This window comes from Clytia hemisphaerica, unplaced genomic scaffold (assembly GCF_902728285.1).
Source record: "Clytia hemisphaerica strain Z4C2 unplaced genomic scaffold, Clytia hemisphaerica genome assembly, whole genome shotgun sequence".
Lineage (NCBI taxonomy): Eukaryota > Metazoa > Cnidaria > Hydrozoa > Leptothecata > Clytiidae > Clytia > Clytia hemisphaerica.
In genome coordinates, this window is record NW_027103282.1 from 1,188,452 (window position 1) to 1,209,425 (window position 20,974).

The window sequence follows — 20,974 nt, forward strand, 5'->3', positions numbered from 1 at the left end:
GCCCCCCCCCCCGGGTTAACGACCAATCAAATCAAATAAGAGCTTGTAAAAACTCCATCTCGTCCCGATTTTCACCGTACGGTATTTACAAAAAAGGTGAGCATGCGGTTAGGTTTGCAGATTAAGGGATTAAGAGAAAAAGTATTTTACTTTAAGAAATTTTACCAATTCAATGTCAACACAACACCTTTACGATAAAATTCAAAATATGTGCAGCTTGAGCTGAACTGAGTAGGATTATTTAAGATTTTAGTGTTTGCTCGATCTGCGATTATTGGTTACATACACGATTGGTTGGTTGGATTTGATTGATGTTTAGTCGAGTCAATGTTTCTTAACCATATCACGAACTTTTTAGAGACATATCTTTATTTTTGATTCAAGCATAGACAACGGTCATCTAGAAGTTACCAGTTTCTAATGAACTCTTTCATCGAGCAGCCAAACGCAGAGAGAATTTATATTCATGGTATGGTACAACTGTTTTAATCTTATATTTCAGGGAAGAATTTAGAAAACAAATATATCCACTCAATCATGAATTCTTTAACAATCACACTCCAAATTATTTTCTTACTCCAAATTTTCACCGAAACATCCTCTTCGTCCTTCGAATGTACAAACCGATTCGAATATCGCCACATGTTGAAATCAAAAGTTCCACAATGGGGAAATTGTACTTACATAGTGAATCATTTTCCCATGTGTAAACCAGAGGTGGAAGTATGGTACCGCCATTTACCACCCTACGTAGACAAGCAGAACGAATCACAAGTACATGGGCTGATACCAGGTAAATTTGATTTCAATAAGGTCGCGTTTGTTATATTTTCGAAGTTGAAAACATAACGTCAGTCATGCGCGACTTGATTTTTTACCAACGATACCATATTTAATAATTTAAGATTTAATTCTGGGTTTGTATCGACCGACTAGTTTCAACTCCAGACCATTGATTTTTTTTAGTCTCCTTCATTTTCAACCAATCTAAGCCTTTGATTGATTTTTGATCAGGTTTTTGATCACTTTTTTGAACGTGAAGCATCATTTTATCATACTCACATATTCGGACACACCCCTTACAATGGTAAAATCAATCTTTGTTTTTCCACAGAGATGTTGCGTCAGGTTTACGAAACATGTTGTATGGGTTGTACCAAAATCAACTTCAAGAATTCTGATGACGTCATCGATATTTTGTTCAAACCAAATCTCACATTGGGAATGCCCTTTGAATCTGCACTAGGTTTGTATATTGTGTACAGTTGATGTTCTCAGATTCCATTCTCAAAGGGAATATAGGATTCCTTCGAATAGGGGAGCGTATCGAATGGCAGAGCGTCTTTTATGAGAGTTGCTCGCTGAAGGTGGCTTTCAATATTATCAATTAATGGAACGTTATCGAATAGGTGAACGTCAAATTAGAGTGTGCCAACTGTAGTATGAATTAAGTTTTGGTTTACGCCAATTTTCACCAGATTTGAAGTAGAAAGCTTACCAAAAAAACTCATAGGAATCTTTTGAACGAGAATAAAAGTTCACACAAACTAACAACGAGTCCTTGTTTTCAATAATACATAACTAAAGATGAAAAAGGACTACTTATTTATTCGGAATAGCAAGCTGATTTTCAACGCACGCTTCATTGCGAGCTTCAAAAGGCCTGATTAAGGATGGTAAAAATTCTTCCATAGGTAGTAAGAAGATTTCTGGCAAACATTACGTCAACTTTCTTCAATCACACAACACAGTCTTCTTAGCGAGAGAAATGCAAAATCTAAGTATCGAATTATCGAAAAATTTGTTCCTATCCGTAATCAAGACGTGGCCACTTTTACTGATCGCGTTTCTAATGGCTGTCATTGCTGGTTGCATTGTATGGTTTTTGGTAAGTGTGACCATGAATTTGTAGAAATAGACTCACAAAGAAATATATTTATATCTAAGTTTTTTGACATTAACATTTCAAGCCAAGAGTGTGAGGCTAGCTTGTAGCATTAAGTGTATATATTAAATGATTGTAAAACAGTATGATAATCAAAATTGTGTTAAGATCTTCAGGCTTAAGCCTAGATATGTTTTTTGAATCGGACTCATTGTCTCATTCTTGCTTCTTTTCCCATTCTCAGGACATGTGGTTTAACAAAGACGAATTTCCATCACATTTCCCGAGAGGCCCTTTTGAAGGATTTTGGTGGGCCTTTGTTTCCATGACTACCGTCGGGTGAGTCTACCAGTATTTAAAAGCCAGAATTATATTTATTTAAGGTCAGAGGTTTATGCGCCGAAATGGTAGCTTGTTCTTTAAATTTCAAAATGGCTGAAAACATTTCGACTGTGAGGTCCTGAATTTGATTGACATCATTATCGTCAAAAATTAACAAAGAGGTGTACGAGTTTGAGTCAAAGCTTTTCAAACGTTATATTACGACTAAAAATCCACAATATTCATTTGATAACTCTTCTTCCAGATACGGTGACCGTGCACCGAAATCGATCGTAGCACGTTTCTTTGCAGTGATTTGGATTTTGTTTGGTATCACGATATTCTCGATGTACACAGCCTCATTGACGACTGCACTCAGTAAATCTGTTGATGACCTTATCATACCTACAATGGCTGGCAAGAAGGTAAACTTTCGCGACTCTTTTCAAGATGCAATTTTGTGGCTACAAAGTTTAATTGACCAAATCACACACGAGTTGAACCACTTTTCATGATACTATAGATATTCTTTATTACATTTTCCAGCTTTGAATGTCTGTTGTATCACATTTTTTCGTGCATTATTATACTTTGTGGGCGTAGTGGTATAGCGGTAATCATCTTTGCCTTTGGTTCAGGAGGTCAAACTCGAATCCCACTGTGATACTACGGTTCACTTGGCTAGTTGTAGAACTTCACCCGGGCCAACCCATACCAATTCTGAGGTAATATGTCGTGCACAGTTGCGTGGTGACACTCCTCTTGTTCTACACGCGTGACGAGCACTATGCTCTCCCAAGTAGTTCGAGTGTCTTCACTTTACAGGGCAGGTGACTAAGTGTAATTGAAATCGAGAGGAATTCCTACCTTGTAAGTAGTAGGACCTGTTCCCCGATGAGGGGGGGGGGTAGTATAAAATCACCATATTATTGTGTTTTAAGTAGTGCATTAGTAACCCCTCTATCAATTTTTGTTTCAAATACTCTATAAGGAGTACTCCGAATGACAAAGATTTCCTTCACTCATAGATTGGTGTGTTGGCAACAACAGCTCTTGGCAAATCAGCCGCCATTATGGAAGGTGCTGACATCATCACATTTCCAACTATCGAACGGTTGATAGATGCTTTAAAACACGACGATGTTGAAGGTATGATGTTCTGATGTTCATCAAAAGGTTACCGAGACATACAGTATTAGAGCTTTTGAGAATGACAGTGGTATAAGCAAGGGTTTGTCTGTGATGGAAAATGGATTTTACACAGCAAATAAGCACTTATTGCTTAAGTTTTGAATTGAATGATGCAAAATTTTATACTTCTCTTAGACGAAATTCCGTCAGAGACATCTAACATTGATTTTCGGAATGATTCCTTTAAGTTCTAATATATACTAACCACTGACCTTTATATATCCCTGGACCAAGCTATATCTTCCATCTTTGATCGAAGTTTTTTTGAAATTGGTACCCGAGAAGATGCCATTGCAATGTTAAAAATTAATGTCTAACGGCGCCACATCATCAAAAGTATTCGAGGAAAAGTAGACCTAGCGCTTTCGATGCATTTACACTGCTATTGAGTAGTGCCGCCATTAGGGTACCACTTTTCAAAAAACTACGATCAAAAATTTTGCTTGGCCGGGATTGAGAAACTTGGTCCAGGAAGGGTATATCAAGGTCAGTGATATCAACCCTTATAATAAATGGCCAAAAACGTAAAAGCAATAAACAACAATAGCTCTGATCATAGAATGTGAAAAAATTCTTATTTTGCAGCCATCGCAATGGACGAATATTTAGCGGAATATATGTTAACGCATTTCGAAAGCCGCGTCTCTAAAATACGTAAACATCACGGCTTGCAAATTGACGGCAATTCCTACGGCGTCGTCACGGATGACGCCGGCATGAAAGAAATGTTGGACTCGTTTTTCCAAACAAACGAAGATAATCGAGAAACAATGATACATGAGATCATGAAAGAAAATTACGTAAGTACTCGTTTTACGAGAGGTCAATCGAATTAAATCGAATTGAATCGAATCTATCGAATAACAGAAATTCGACTATTACAGTTATTTTGGACCAATTTTCTTCTTAGAATACCTCCCTACCAAGATTCAATGTGTTAGTTTGAATTGAAAATATTCTACAAATCAAAGAGAGTTAATTATGTATAGCATAACAAAACTATCATACCTTATTCTACCTTCAGATGAAATTCAGCAAACTTCAAAAGAATAAGATCGATTCTCAAAACATCCATAGTGCCGATTCCCCGTTGTTTCTCATCACCGTGGTAACGCTTGTATTGGTTGGCATAGCAACCATCGTCCTTGGTTTCTTCTGCAAATGGTTTGTAAAACACCATCATCAACACGTTCCAGATTTCATCAAAAGTCGAATGGTTTACCGGAAGGAGATGTTCAACCCAGATATGGAAGCTCTGAATAAAGTAGATTTAGATAACAATAGTAAGTACATTAATCGGTCCTAATGCTAGACTGGGTTCGAGTTATGTTAAGAGTAATAAACTGTCAATATTGCAGCATTCCTGGCTTAAATTCATGAGTACATTATGTGGCAGATTGTCCCAGTTAGTTCTGTTTTTGTTTCCTATTTTGGCGTTCTTGACTTTTAACGCGACTCAAGCCTTATCTACCCTTGCACAAAAAGCGGGTTTGTCCCGATGTACTAATAGCTTCAGACTTCTATATAAAGCGGTGAATCTGTCAATAGTCGCTTGACGTCAGGTTATCCTGTAACTTCAAACCCAAACCCTTACTTCAAAGCACAAAGCATAAATTCATCAGATTAAGTCATTTCAATTTCTTTGTAAAATGACTGACTCATTCATCCTTCTTATATATATCTTTGAGTGCATTGATAGTGAAATTTTGTACGCTTTTTGTTGTATCGATCAGGTGTCGGTGATTCTCAACATATAAAGCATGAAGTATCTTTCTCTTAGGAAATGGGTTTTTAGCAATGGTTCTACATTATAACTTTGCAGGTATCCTAACTATCAAGGCTTTCAAAATTTTCAAGAAATTTTTCTTATAGAATATGAGCTTTTTGGAAACCAATACAGGATAAGATTTTAAAAAGATAAAAATCGATTTTCTAAAACGTTTTTGGTTTTGCTTCAGGTATCGAGACAACTACAGACTCCATCGAGATGGGGAAACTAGCCAAAGATGTCAACGATCTGAAAATTCAATTCGATAAATTACAAAAGCGTAGATAATTGGATGAACTATGTATTTTAATTGTTTGCAACCTTTTTTACCTTTAATAATTGTAAAATAACTAAAAAACTTTTGTATATAATGATTTCGTTAATTCTAACGTGAAAAACTTTCTACTACTTTCTATTTTGTGTACATACCAACTTCCATTTTACTTCTATTATGTCATTGTATTAAGTCATTTTTCTTTCTAGCTGAAAAACTAAGATTTTTGAACCGATGAGTACGAATCTTTCCATTCTTAAAACATATTAGTAGTTATGGTTCGTTAAAACAATGCTCATCACTGAAACAGGCTTGCATAGCTCATTTAAACAGGGGTGTATGGTTCACTGAAACAAGGTTGTGTGGTTCACTGAAACAGGGGTGTTTGGTTCACTGAAACAGGGGTGTGTGGTTCACTGAAACAAGGTTGTGTGGTTCACTGAAACAGGGGTGTGTGGTTAACTGAAACAGGCGTGTGTGGTTCACTGAAACAGGGGTGTATGGTTCACTGAAACAGAGGTGTGTGGTTCACTGAAACAGGAGTGCGTGGTTCACTGAAACAGGAGTGTGTGTTTCACTGAAACAGGGAGTATTGTTTCATGAAACAGGGGTGTGTGGTTCACTGAAACAGGGGTGTGTGGTTCACTGAAACAGGAGTGTGTGGTTCACTGAAACAGGGGTGTATGGTTCACTGAAACAGGTTATGTGGTTCACTGAAACAGGGGTGTATGGTTCACTGAAACAGAGGTGTGTGGTTCACTGAAACAGAGGTGTGTGGTTCACTGAAACAAGGTTGTGTGGTTCACTGAAACAGGGGTGTGTGGTTCACTGAAACAGAGGTGTGTGGTTCACTGAAACAGGAGTGCGTGGTTCACTGAAACAGGAGTGTGTGGTTCACTGAAACAGCAGTGTGTGGTTCACTGAAACAGGGATGTGTGGTTCACTGAAACAGAAGTGTGTGGTTTACTGAAACAGAGGTGTGTGGTTCACTGAAACAAGGTTGTGTGGTTCACTGAAACAGGGGTGTGTGGTTCACTGAAACAGGGGTGTGTGGTTCACTGAAACAGGGAGTATTGTTTCATGAAACAGGGGTGTGTGGTTCACTGAAACAGGGGTGTGTGGTTCACTGAAACAGGAGTGTGTGGTTCACTGAAACAGGGGTGTATGGTTCACTGAAACAGGGTGTGTGGTTCACTGAAACAGGGGTGTATGGTTCACTGAAACAGAGGTGTGTGGTTCACTGAAACAGAGGTGTGTGGTTCACTGAAACAAGGTTCTGTGATTCACTGAAACAGGGGTGTGTGGTTCACTGAAACAGGGGTGTGTGGTTCACTGAAACAGGGGTGTGTGGTTCACTGAAACAGGGAGTATTGTTTCATGGAACATGGGTGTGTGGTCCACTGAAACAGGAGTGTGTGGTTCACTGAAACAGGAGTGTGTGGTTCACTGAAACAGAGGTGTGTGGTTCACTGAAACAGGGGTGTGTGGTTCACTGAAACAAGGTTGTGTGGTTCACTGAAACAAGGTTGCGTGGTTCACTGAAACAGAGGTGTGTGGTTCACTGAAACAGAGGTGTGTGGTTCACTGAAACAGGGGTGTGTGGTTCACTGAAACAAGGTTGTGTGGTTCACTGAAACAAGGTTGCGTGGTTCACTGAAACAGAGGTGTGTGGTTCACTGAAACAGGGGTATGTGGTTCACTGAAACAGGGGTGTATGGTTCACTGAAACAGGAGTGTGTGGTTCACTGAAACAGAGGTGTGTGGTTCACTGAAACAGGGATGTGTGGTTCACTGAAACATGGGTGTATGGTTCACTGAAACAAGGTGTGTGGTTCACTGAAACAGGAGTGTGTGGTTCACTGAAACAGAGGTGTGTGGTTCACTGAAACAGGGGTGTGTGGTTCACTGAAACAGGGGTGTATGGTTCACTGAAACAGGGATGTGTGGTTCACTGAAACATGGATGTATGGTTCACTGAAACAAGGTGTGTGGTTCACTGAAACAGGAGTGTGTGGTTCACTGAAACAGAGGTGTGTGGTTCATTGAAACAGGGATGTGTGGTTCACTGAAACACGGGAGTATTGTTTACTATAACAGGGATGCATGATTTACTAAAATAGGGGTGTATCTTTTATTGAAACAGGGGTGAATAAAAAAGGGGAGTATATGGTTCACTTCGACATGAGTGTATAGCTTACTGAAACAAGGATGTAAAATCTACTGAAACAGGGGTGTATAATTCGCTCAAAGAGGGATATAATTCACAGAGGTTACTTCAATGTTCTAATCAAATGACAGCTTCACAATGAATCTTGTGATAGAGGGATACTAGTCATATGATTCAGTAGAAAATTCCCTTGGAAAAATCCCATACTTTCATTTGAAATTCCCCTTTCAACAATACGCTGAAATTTATGACTTCCCTTTAAAGATACGTTTCGTTGAAAAGATAAAGTTCGTCAAGAGAAATCCTGTTTTCGATAAATTGCAAGTCATTCATAAATTTTTCGTGTAAAAAATATTTTTCTAGAAAACGAACCGAATGAAATTTTTTGACTATATATATACTAATTTAGGTTATCAAAAATATACAAATAATTTTATAAATTGATCTGAAAAAAAAACTAAGTAGCAACTAAACATTTACTTACATACTATAAACCAAAATAAGTTAAAACAAGTTAATAACATATTAAAAATGTTCACTGTGTTGAAAACTCTTGAGAAACCCTCGAAGTCGCGACCCAACTAATGATCGTAGCTTTGGGTCTTTCACCGCTAACATTTCCATTATAGATCGATATACTGAATCAAAGACACCATGTTCATCGGATGAAACTCCCAAAGCACAAAGTCTACCCACAAAGAGTTCTGGGTAATTCACAGCTATTTTGCAAAAAGTGTCTTTCAATTCTTGGACTTCCTTCTTTAACTCGATGTTCGTTTTTTTGAGATCTTTTTCATTTTGAAAGAATTCCCTTTCTTCTTCTTTTTTCTTCTTTCGACGCTCTTTGGCTCTTTCGTTCCTTATGGCTTTTTTTAGTTGACCATCAGAAATTCCATGATCAGCATGACTGTCAGTGGTACCGGATGAGCAACTTGGACTTGACGAGTTAGAGTAAGTTGCTGAGCTATATTGAAGAGAAGAAGAGGAGCAAGAATCAGGGCTGTATGGCGAATTTGCATAGTTAGTGATTGGGAAGGAGAATGTATTTGCTTGCCTTAAAGGAGAAGGTAGTTCATGGGGAATTGACAATGTAGCAACACCAAGACTTAATCGATCATCATCATTTGAGAAAACTTGTAGTGAAGAAGTTTTAATAGCTTCTTTGTTTCCCTCTTCAACTTGCTCAAGTTTGTATAACTCAGAAAGCAATTGTTCCAGGGTTTCAGAAGATCCATCTGTATTTGAGATAAGAAAAATATATGATAAATTAAAAAGCTAAGGCTACAGCCGGAGCCTGTCCCGGTATGGATCTTGATGATAAAACATGGTAAAAATGATAAGATTAGATAAAAAAAAATAAAATTAGATATCTGTATTTGAGATATCTGTTTCACATGAGTCAGTATCTACAATATAGAAGAGATATCAGTTAATAGTCTTAAAAATTCGCCTTGCGCAGTGTCCTTGTTTAGTACTTTGAAAGTGTTTTTTTCCGGGAAATTCAATTCTTGGGTACGGCTATCTTCCAAGACATCTTTATCAGCTGGTACGTCCTGCGCTGATTCCGGGAACAAATTTTTTAGAGGAAGCCTTGAATACCTCAAAGTCATCCAAAGTAGTATCAGCAATCAACAAGTCATCAAAATCAGTGGTCGGATCAAAGTCATAAACTTTCCTAAAGTCGTTTTCTGTTACATCCATAATTCAACAAATGTCTTATATTCACGATGCTGTATTTCTCTGCAATGTGTTTGTTGTCAAATTTATCATACACAAATGTTAGTCCACCAAAAGAAAACCTGGTGTACATGTGTACCCTTGACAAAACAAACTTCATTTGATCAAAAAGTCAAAACTCAGACGATTTATATATTTAATAAAATTTGGTCTTGCAATAATTTTAGTCTTGCAATATATATTTTCTACTGCATGACTTTGACTTTTTTATTTCAATTATCCCAGATTTGAGAGTAATGGATGTCTCAAGGACTTTTAAAACACATCTAGAGCAGCTTATCGGGAATATTTTTGAACATTTTTGGTTGGAAGATCTTTAAATATTGAAAATTTTTTGTCTTGCTCCAAATCGTGAAAGGTTGTTTCTAGACTTCTTTCGTTGAATTTAAGATATTCAAGGAACATAGACATTTCTCGAAACAAATGGTGGAATGTTAAAAATAACAAAAAAAGTCCCTCGCTAAAGTTGAGTTTCGTGTAGATCTGGGAATAACAATTTGTCTAAGAAACGACAGCAGTGAACAATAGAAATCTAGAGATTGCATCGCTGGGAAGGGTAAAAGTACAGAGGGAATTTGTAAACGCACGTGCTGTTCATTTCCGAAAAATTACACGGTTATTATAAGAACATGTAAAATTCTTGAAGCCTTCGGATGTCCTTGAGTTTAAGTCTAAAAGAAAAGTGTTCTTAAAATATTCTTAACTTGTTCTTAGTATTATGGCCATCGAAGCTTTATGTTCTCATAAAAAAGGTGTATGTATTCAGACAAATACTGAAGAAAACCATACAGGATAGCGATATCTAATAAAAACAGGGATGATGGCATATGGTTGATTGAAACAGGGGGAGGGTGCATTTTCATTGAAACAGGGGAGTTTATGAATCATTGAAACATGGACTCTATGATTCATTGAAACAGGGGTGTTTATGATTCATTGAAACAAGGGAGTTTATGATTCAATGAAACAGGGGTGTATGGTTTATTGAAACAGGAGTGTTTATGATTCATTGAAACAGGGGTGTTTATGATTCATTTAAACAGGGGTGTGTGGTTCAATGAAACAGGGGAGTTTATGATTCATTGAAACAGGGGAGCTTATGATTCATTGAAACAGGTGTGTGGTTCAATGAAACAGGGGAGTTTATGATTTAATGAAACAGGGGTGTATGGTTTATTAAAACAAGGGAGTTTATGATTCATTGAAACAGGGGGTGCATTTTCATTGAAACAGGGGAGTTTATGATTCATTTAAACACTCAGGGGGTGTATTTTCATTGAAACAGGGGAGTAAATGGTTCAATAAAACAAGAGAGTTTATGATTCATTGAACAGGGGAGTTTGATTCATTGAAACAAGGGAGTTTATGATTCATTGAAACAGGGAATTTTATGATTCATCGAAACAGGGGATTTTATGATTCATTGAAACAGGGAATTTTATGATTCATCGAAACAGGGGATTTTATGATTCATCGAAACAGGGGGGTAAATGGTTCAATAAAACAGAAGGGTTTATGATTCATTGAAACAAGGGAGTTTGATTCAATGAAACAAGGGAGTTTATGATTCATTGAACAGGGGAGTTTGATTCATTGAAACAAGGGAGTTTATGATTCATTGAAACAGGGGATTTTATGATTCATCGAAACAGGGGATTTTATGATTCATCGAAACAGGGGAGTTTATGATTCATTGAAACAGGGGAGTCTATGATTCATTTAAACAAGGGAGTTTGATTTATTGAAACAAGGGAGTTTATGATTCAATGAAACAAGGGAGTTTATGATTCAATGAAACAAGGGAGTTAATGATTCAATGAAACAAGGGAGTTTATGATTCAATGAAACAATGGAGTTTATGATTCAATGAAACAAGGGAGTTTGATTCATTGAAACAAAGAAGTTTATGATTCAATGAAACAAGGGAGTTTATGATTCAATGAAACAAGGGTGTTTATGATTCAATGAAACAAGGGTGTTTATGATTCAATGAAACAAGGGAGTTTATGATTCATTGAAACAAGGGAGTTTATGATTCAATAAAACAAGGGAGTTTATGATTCATTGAACAGAGGAGTTTGATTCATTGAAACAGGGGATTTTATGATTCATCGAAACAGGGGAGTTTATGATTCATTTAAACAAGGGAGTTTGGTTCAATGAAACAAGGGAGTTTATGATTCAATGAAACAAGGGAGTTTATGATTCATTGAAACAGGGGTGTATGGTTCATTGAAACTGGAGAGTGTATGATTTACTGAAACATCGGACTAAACGGTTTAGCGAAACAGGAATGTATGATTTACCGAAGAAGGGATGTAAGATTCACTGAAACAGGGATGTGTGGTTCATGGTAACAGGGGAGCATATGGTTCACTGAGACCTGGGTGTTTGGTTAACTGAAACAGATACGTATTGCTTAATGAAATAGGGGTGTATCATTCATTGGAACAGGGGTTTATAATCTCATTAAAACAGGGGAGTTTCGTTCATAGAAACGGGGGTGTATGATTCATTGAAACAGAGTAGCATATGGTTGACTTTGACATGCGTGTATGGTTCACTCAGCATTTTATGGTCGTCGAACAAGGCGCGCGTCTTAATTATTGCATAAATTACATAAATCAGGCCTTCAAAGGCTGTCGCCTTGAGCGCAACAAGAGTTGAAACTTTTTAACTTTTTTCGCTAGGCTGTGCGGCTTCCCTATTGTTCTTTTTTAAATAGCCAATCAGAAGAGACATTTAACTCTCTTGTTCCGTGTGCAAAAAGATATCAGCAATAGAAAAAAGAAAAAATGTGCAGCATATCTCCCCTTTATTTTGGATCAGTGGAATGGGAAAAGCGTTCAGCGACCAAAGCGCCCAAGCTGTGCGCCTTGTTCGCCGACCATAAAATGCTGAGTGGGTAGCGGCAGCCTTAACTGGAAATGGGATGTACAATTTATTGATACAAGGGTGTATAATACGCTGAAACAAGGGATGGGGTTCAATGAAACATGAGTGCGTGCTTAACTGAAAAGAGACAATGTTCTTATTAATGACAACTTTACAATGAAGCTTGATTAACGGATGTTACACAGACACCCAGCTGATCAATTGGAATAATTTTTAGTCATAGGATCCAGAAGAAAATTCCCTTGGAAAAATCCCAAATGTTTCATTTGAAATTCCCCTTTCAACAATAAGCTGAAATTTGTGACTTCCCTTTAAAGATACGTTTCTTTGAAAAAAGAAATCCTCTTGAATTGGAAAATCACTCATACCTTTTTCATGTAAAAAATCTTTTTTTAGAAAACGAACCGAATGAAATTTCTTGGCTATATACAAACTAATTTAGGTTATCAAAAATATACAAATAATTTCATATATTGATCTGAAAAAAAAAACAAGATAGCAAGCAACTAAAAAAAATTACAAACTATAAACAATGAGCCGGAACAAGTTAATAACATATTAAAAATGTTCACTTTTGTGTTGAAAACTCTTGAGAAACCCTCGAAGTCGCGATCCAACTAATGATCGTAGCTTTGGGTCTTTCACCGCTAACATGTCCATTATAGATCGATATACTGAATCAAGGACACCATGTTCATCGGATGAAACTCCTAAAGCACAAAGTCTACCCGCAAAGAGTTCTGGGTAATTCACAGCTATATGACAAAAAGTGTCTTTCAATTCTTGGACTTCCTTCTTTAACTCGATGTTCGTTTTGTCGAGATCTTTTTCATTTTGAAAGAATTCCCTTTCTTCTTCTTTTTTCTTCTTTCGACGCTCTTTGGCTCTTTCGTTCCTTATGGCTTTCTTTAGTTGACCATCAGAAATTCCATGATCAGCATGACTGTCAGTGGTACCGGATGAGCAACTTGGACTTGACGAGTTAGAGTAAGTTGCTGAGCTATATTGAAGAGAAGAAGAGGAGCAAGAATCAGGGCTGTATGGCGAATTTGCATAGTTAGTGATTGGGAAGGAGAACGTATTTGCTTGTTGGCAGGATAGGAAATCTCCAATAGTGGTCGTTGACATGTCACTCAATCTTGGTTTCTTCGCAACAGGGTAATAATCTTCAGCTAGCCTTAAAGGAGAAGGTAGTTCATGGGGAATTGACAATTTAGCAACACCAAGACTTAATCCATCATCATCGTTTGAGAAAACTTGTTGTGAAGAAGTTTTAATAGCTTCTTTGTTTCCCTCTTCAACTTGCTCAAGTTTGTATAACTCAGAAAGCAATTGTTCCAGGGCTTCAGAAAACCCATTTATATTTGAAATATCTGTTTCACATGAGTCAGTATCTACAATAGAAGAGATATCAGTTGATAGTCCTAAAAAGTCACCTTGCGCAGTGTCCTTGTTTAGTTCTTTGGAAGTGTTTGCTTCCAGGAAATTAAATTCTTGGGTACGGCTATCTTCCAAGGCATCTTTATCAGCTGGAACGTCCCACGTTGATTCAGTAATCAAATTTTCAACCGAAGGCTTGAATACCTCAAATTCATCCAAGGTCGTATCACCAATCAACAAGTCATCAAAATCGGTTTCATCAAAGTCATAAACTTTCATAAAGTCGTTTTCTGTTACATCCATAACTCAACAAATGTCTTATATTTACGATGCTGTATTTCTCTGCAATTTGTTTGTTGTCAAATTTATCATACACAAATGTTAGTCCACCAAAAGAAAACCTGGTGTACATATGTACCGACTCCTTGACAAAACAAACTTCATTTGATCAAAAAGTCAAAACAAAATGATTTATTCATTTAATAAAACTTGGTCTTGCAATAATTTTAGTCTTGCAATATATATTTTCTATTGCATGACTTTGACTTTTTCATTCTGACTATCCCAGATTTGAGAGTAATGGATGTCTTAAACTACAGAGCAGCTTTTTGGGAATACTTTTCAAGATTTTTGGTTGGAAGATTTTTAAATATTGAAAAAATTTTTGTCTTGCTCCAAATCGTGAAACGTTGTTTGTAGACCTTTTTCATTGAATTTAAGATATTCATGGAACACAGACATTTCTCGAAACAAACGGTGGGATGTTAAAAACAACGAAAAAAGTCCCTGAGTTTCGTGTAGATCTGGGAATAATAATTTGTCTAAGAAATGACAGCAGTGAACAATAGAAATCTAGAGATTGCATCGCTGGGAAGGGTTAAGTACAGAGGGAATTTGTAAACGCACGTGCTGTTCATTTCCGAAAAATTACACGGTTATTATAAGAACATCCAGAATACTTGAAGCCTTCGGATGTTCTTGAGTTTAAGCCTAAAAGAAAAGTGTTCTTAAAATATTCTTAACTTGTTCTTAGTATTATGGCCATCGAAGCTTTATGTTTTCATAAAAAAGGTGTATATATTCAGACAAATACTGAAGAAAACCATACAGGATGGCGATATCTAATAAAAACAGGGATGATGGCATATGGTTCATTGAAACAGGGGGAGGGTGCATTTTCATTGAAACAGGGGAGTTTATGAATCATTGAAACATGGACTCTATGATTCATGAAACAGGGTGTTTATGATTCAAAACAAGGGGTTTGGTTTATTGAAACAGGAGTGTTTATGATTCATTGAAACAGGGGAGTTTATGATTCATTGAAACAGGGGTGTTTATGATTCATTTAAACACGGGTGTGTGGTTCAATGAAACAGGGGAGTTTATGATTCATTTAAACACACAAGGGGTGCATTTTCATTGAAACAGGGGAGTAAATGGTTCAATAAAACAGGGGAGTTTATGATTCATTGAAACAAGGGAGTTTGATTCAATGAAACAAGGGAGTTTATGATTCATTGAACAGGGGAGTTTGATTCATTGAAACAAGGGAGTTTATTATTCATTGAAACAGGGAATTTTATGATTCATCAAAACAGGGGATTTTATGATTCATCGAAACAGGGGAGTAAATGGTTCAATAAAACAGGGGAGTTTGATTCATTTAAACACACAGGGGGTGCATTTTCATTGAAACAGGGGAGTAAATGGTTCAATAAAACAGGGGAGTTTATGATTCATTGAAACAAGGGAGTTTGATTCAATGAAACAAGGGAGTTTATAATTCATTGAACAGGGGAGTTTGATTCATTGAAACAAGGGAGTTTATTATTCATTGAAACAGGGAATTTTATGATTCATCAAAACAGGGGATTTTATGATTCATCGAAACAGGGGAGTAAATGGTTCAATAAAACAGGGGAGTTTGATTCATTGAAACAAGGGAGTTTATGATTCAATGAAACAAGGGAGTTTATGATTCATTGAACAGGGGAGTTTGATTCATTGAAACAAGGGAGTTTATGATTCATTGAAATAGGGGATTTTATGATCCATCGAAACAGGGGATTTTATGATTCATCGAAACAGGGGAGTTTATGATTCATCGAAACAGGGGAGTCTATGATTCATTTAAACAAGGGAGTTTGATTCATTGAAACAAGGGAGTTTATGATTCAATGAAACAAGGGAGTTAATGATTCAATGAAACAAGGGAGTTTATGATTCAATGAAACAATGGAGTTTATGATTCAATGAAACAAGGGAGTTTGATTCATTGAAACAAAGAAGTTTACGATTCAATGAAACAAGGGAGTTAATGATTCAATGAAACAAGGGAGTTTATGATTCAATGAAACAAGGGTGTTTATGATTTAATGAAACAAGGGAGTTTATGATTCATTGAAACAAGGGAGTTTATGATTCATTGAAACAGGGGTGTATGATTTATTGAAACTGGAGAGTGTATGATTTACTGAAACGTCGGACTAAACGGTTTAGCGAAACAGGAATGTATGATTTACTGAAGAAGGGATGTAAGATTCACTGAAACAGGGATGTGTGGTTCATGGAAACAGGGGAGCATATGGTTCACTGAGACCTGGGTGTTTGGTTAACTGAAACAGAGATGTATTGCTTAATGAAATAGGGGTGTATCATTCATTGGAACAGGGGTTTATAATCTCATTAAAACAGGGGAGTTTCGTTCATAGAAACGGGGGTGTATGATTCATTGAAACAGAGTAGCATATGGTTGACTTTGACATGTGTGTATGGTTAACTGGAAACGGGATGTACAATTTATTGAAACAGGGGTGTATAATTCGCTGAAACAAGGGATGGGGTTCTAGGAAACATGAGTGCGTGCTTCACTGAAAAGAGACAATGTTCTTATTAATGACAACTTTACAATGAAGCTTGATTAACGGATGTTACACAGACACCCAGCTGATCAATTGGAATAATTTTTAGTCATAGGTTCCAGAAGAAAATTCCCTTGGAAAAATCCCAAATGTTTCATTTGAAATTCCCCTTTCAACAATAAGCTAAAATTTGTGACTTCCCCTTAAAGATACGTTTCTTTGAAAAAAGAAATCCTCTTGAATTGGAAAATCACTCATACCTTTTTCATGTAAAAAATATTTTTTTAGAAAATGAACCGAATGAAATTTCTTGACTATATACAAATTAATTTAGGTTATCAAAAATATACAAATAAATTCATATATTGATCTGAAAAAAAAATAAGATAGCAAGCAACTAAAAAAATTTACAAACTATAAACAATGAGCCGGAACAAGTTAATAACATATTAAAAATGTTCACTTTTGTGTTGAAAACTCTTGAGAAACCCTCGAAGTCGCGATCCAACTAATGATTGTAGCTTTGGGTCTTTCACCGCTAACATGTCCATTATAGATCGATATACTGAATCAAGGACACCATGTTCATCGGATGAAACTCCTAAAGCACAAAGTCTACCCGCAAAGAGTTCTGGGTAATTCACAGCTATTTGACAAAAACTGTCTTTCAATTCTTGGACTTCCTTCTTTAACTCGATGTTCGTTTTGTCGAGATCATTTTCATTTTGAAAGAATTCCCTTTCTTTTTCTTTTTTCTTCTTTCGACGCTCTTTGGCTCTTTCGTTCCTTATGGCCTTTTTTAGTTGACCATCAGAGATTCCATGATCAGGAAGACTATCAGTGGTACTGGATGAGCAAATTGGACTTGACGTGTTAGAGTAAGTTGCTGAGCTATATTGAAGAGAAGAAGAGGAGTAAGAATCAGGGCTGTATGGCGAATTTGCATAGTTAGTGATTGGGAAGGAGAATGTATTTGCTTGTTCGCAGGATTGGAGATCTCCAATAGTGGTCGTTGACATGTCACTCAATCTTGATTTCTTCGCAACAGGGTAATAATCCTCAGCTAGCCTTGAGGGAGAAGGGTGTTCATGGGGAATTGACAATGTATCAACACCAAGACTTATTCGATCATCCTCATTTGAGAAAACTTGTTGTGAAGTAGTTTTAATAGCTCCTTTGTTTCCCTCTTCAACTTGCTCAAGTTTGTATAACTCAGAAAGCAATTGTTCCAGGGCTTCAGAAAATCCATGTATATTTGAAAAATCTGTTTCACATGAGTCAGTCTCTACAAAAGAAGAGATATCAGTTGATAGTCTTAAAAAGTCACCTTGCGCAGTGTCCTTGTTTAGTTCTTTGAAAGTGTTTGCTTCCGGGAAATTCAATTCTTGGGTACGGCTATTTTCCAAGGCATCTTTATCAGCTGGAACGTCCCACGTTAATTCAGTAATCAAATTTTCAATAGAAGGCTTGAATACCTCAAAGTCATCCAAGGTCGTATCATCAATCAACAAGTCATCAAAATCGGTTTCATCAAAGTCATAAACTACTTTCATAAAGTCGTTTTCTGTTACATCCATAACTCAACAAATGTCTTATATTTACTATGCTGTATTTCTCTGCAATTTATTTGTTGTCAAATTTATCATACACAAATGTTAGTCTACCAAAAGAAAACCTGGTGTACATGTGTACCGACTCCTTGACAAAACAAACTTCATTTGATCAAAAAGTCAAAAAAACTCAAACGGTTTATACATTTAATAAAACTTGGTCTTGCAATAATTTTAGTCTTGCAATATATATTTTCTACTGCATGACTTTGACTTTTTTTTCATTCTGACTATCCCAGATTTGAGAGTAATGAATGTCTCAAGGACTTTTAAAACACATCTAGAGCAGCTTTTCGGACATATTTTTGAACATTTTTGGTTGGAAGATCTTTAAATATTGAAAAATTTTTGTCTTGCTCCAAATCGTGAAAGGTTTGTGTTCTCGACCCTTTTTCATTGAATTTAAGATATTCAAGGAAAATAGACATTTCTCGAAACAAACGGTGGAATGTTAAAAACAACGAAAAAAGTCCCTGAGTTTCGTGTAGATCTGGGAATAACAATTTGTCTAAGAAATGACAGTAGTGAACAATAGAAATCTAGAGATTGCATCGCTGGGAAGGGTAAAAGTACAGAGGGGATTTGTAAACGCACGTGCTGTTCATTTCCGAAAAATTACACGGTTTTTATAAGAACATCCAGAATACTTGAAGCCTTCGGATGTTCTTGAGTTTAAGCCTAAAATAAAAGTGTTCTTAAAATATTCTTAACTTGTTCTTAGTATTATGGCCATCGAAGCTTTATGTTCTCATAAAAAAGGTGTATATATATTCAGACAAATACTGAAGAAAACCATACAGGGTAGCGGTATCTAATAAAAACATGGATGATGGGATATGGTTCAATGAAACAGGGGAGTTTATGAATCATTGAAACATGGAGTCTATGATTCATTGAAACAGGGGTGTTTATGATTCATTGAAACAAGGGAGTTTATGATTCAATGAAACAGGGGTGTATGGTTTATTGAAACAGGAGTGTTTATGATTCATTGGAACAGGGGTGTTTATGATTCATTGAAACAGGGGAGCTCATGATTCATTGAAACAGGGGTGTGTGGTTCAATGAAACAGGGGAGTTTATGATTCAATGACAAAGGGGTATATGGTTTATTGAAACAAGAAAGTTTATGATTCATTGAACAGGGGAGCTTATGATTCAATGAAACAGGGGAGTTTATGATTCAATGAAACAGGGAAGTTTATGATTCAATGAAGCAGGGGAGTTTATGATTCAATGAAACTGGGGAGTTTATGATTCATTTAAACAAGGGAGTTTGATTCATTGAACAGGGGTGTTTGATTCATTGAAAAAAGGGAGTTTATGATTCATTGAAACAGGGGATTTTATGATTCATCGAAACAGGGGAGTTTATGATTCATTTAAACAAGGGAGTTTGATTCAATGAAACAAGGGAGTTTATGATTCAATGAAAAAAGGGAGTTTATGATTCATTGAAACAAGGGAGTTTATGATTCATCATTGAAACAGGGGTGTATGGTTCATTGAAACTGGAGAGTGTATGATTTACTGAAGCATCGGACTAAACGGTTTAGCGAAACAGGAATGTATGATTTACTGAAGAAGGGATGTAAGATTCACTGAAACAGGGATGTGTGGTTCATGGAAACAGGGGAGCATATGGTTCATTGAGACCTGGGTGTTTGGTTAACTGAAACAGAGATGTATTGCTTAATGAAATAGGTGTGTATCATTCATTGGAACAGGGGTTTATAATTCATTAAAACAGGGGAGTTTCGTTCATAGAAACGGGGGTGTATGATTCATTGAAACAGAGTAGCATATGGTTGACTTTGACATGTGTGTATGGTTAACTGGAAACGGGATGTACAATTTATTGAAATAGGGGTGTATAATACGCTGAAAGGGATGGGGTTCAATGAAACATGAGTGCGTGCTTCACTGAAAAGAGACAATGTTCTTATTAATGACAACTTTACAATGAAGCTTGATTAACAGATGTTACACAGATACCCAGCTGATTAATTTGAATAACTTTTAGTCATCATAGGATTCAGAAGAAAATTCCCTTGAAAAATCCCAAATTCATTTGAAATTCCCCTTTCAACAATACGCTGAAATTTCTGACTTCCCTTTAAAGATACGTTTCTTTGAAAAAAGAAATCCCTTGAATTCGAAAATCACTCATACCTTTTTCATGTAAAAAATCTTTTTAGAAAACGAACCGAATGAAATTTCTTGACTATATACAAACTAATTTAGGTTATCAAAAATATACGAATAAATTAAAATATTGATCTGAAAAAACTAAACAGGAACTAGTCATTTACATACTATAAACCAATACGTTGCAACAGATTAAAAAAGTTCACTTTTGTGTTGAAAACTCTTGAGAAACTCTTGAAATCGTGATCCAACTAATAATCGTAGCTTTGGGTCTTTCACCGCTAACATGTCCATTATAGATCGGTATACTGAATCGAGGACACCATGTTCATCAGATGAAACTCCTAAAGCACAAAGTCTACCCGCAAAGAATTCTGGGTAATTCACAGCTACTTGACATAAAGTGTCTTTTAATTCTTTGACTTTGTTCTGCAATTCGATGTTCGTTTTGTCGAGATCCTTTCCAATTTGAATGAGTTTTTCTTGATCTTGTCTTTTCCTTTTTCGGAGCTCTTTGGCTCTTTGGTTCCTTGTGGCCTTCTTTAGTTGACTATCAGTGATTCCATGATCAGCATGTCTGACAGTGGTACTGGATGAGCAACTTGGACTTGACGAGTTAGAGTAAGTTGCTGAGCTGTATCGATGAGAAGAAGAGGAGCAAGAATCAGGGCTGTATGGTGAATTTGCATAGTTAATGATTGGGAAGGAGAATGTATTTGCTTGTTGACAGGATT

At 36.5% G+C, this 20,974-nt stretch overlaps 1 protein-coding gene across 1 annotated transcript; it reads left to right on the top strand.

Moving 5' to 3' along the window:
• Positions 1–498: 498 nt before the first annotated feature.
• LOC136804609 (uncharacterized) lies at positions 499–5,589 on the top strand. The gene is made up of 9 exons (XM_067061216.1): positions 499–793; positions 1,115–1,246; positions 1,695–1,888; positions 2,130–2,224; positions 2,472–2,631; positions 3,235–3,355; positions 3,983–4,197; positions 4,422–4,680; positions 5,356–5,589. The coding sequence occupies exons 1-9, from the start codon at positions 538–540 to the stop codon at positions 5,451–5,453; spliced, it is 1,530 nt and encodes a 509-aa protein (XP_066917317.1). The 5' UTR covers positions 499–537; the 3' UTR covers positions 5,454–5,589.
• The last annotated feature ends 15,385 nt before the right edge of the window (positions 5,590–20,974 follow it).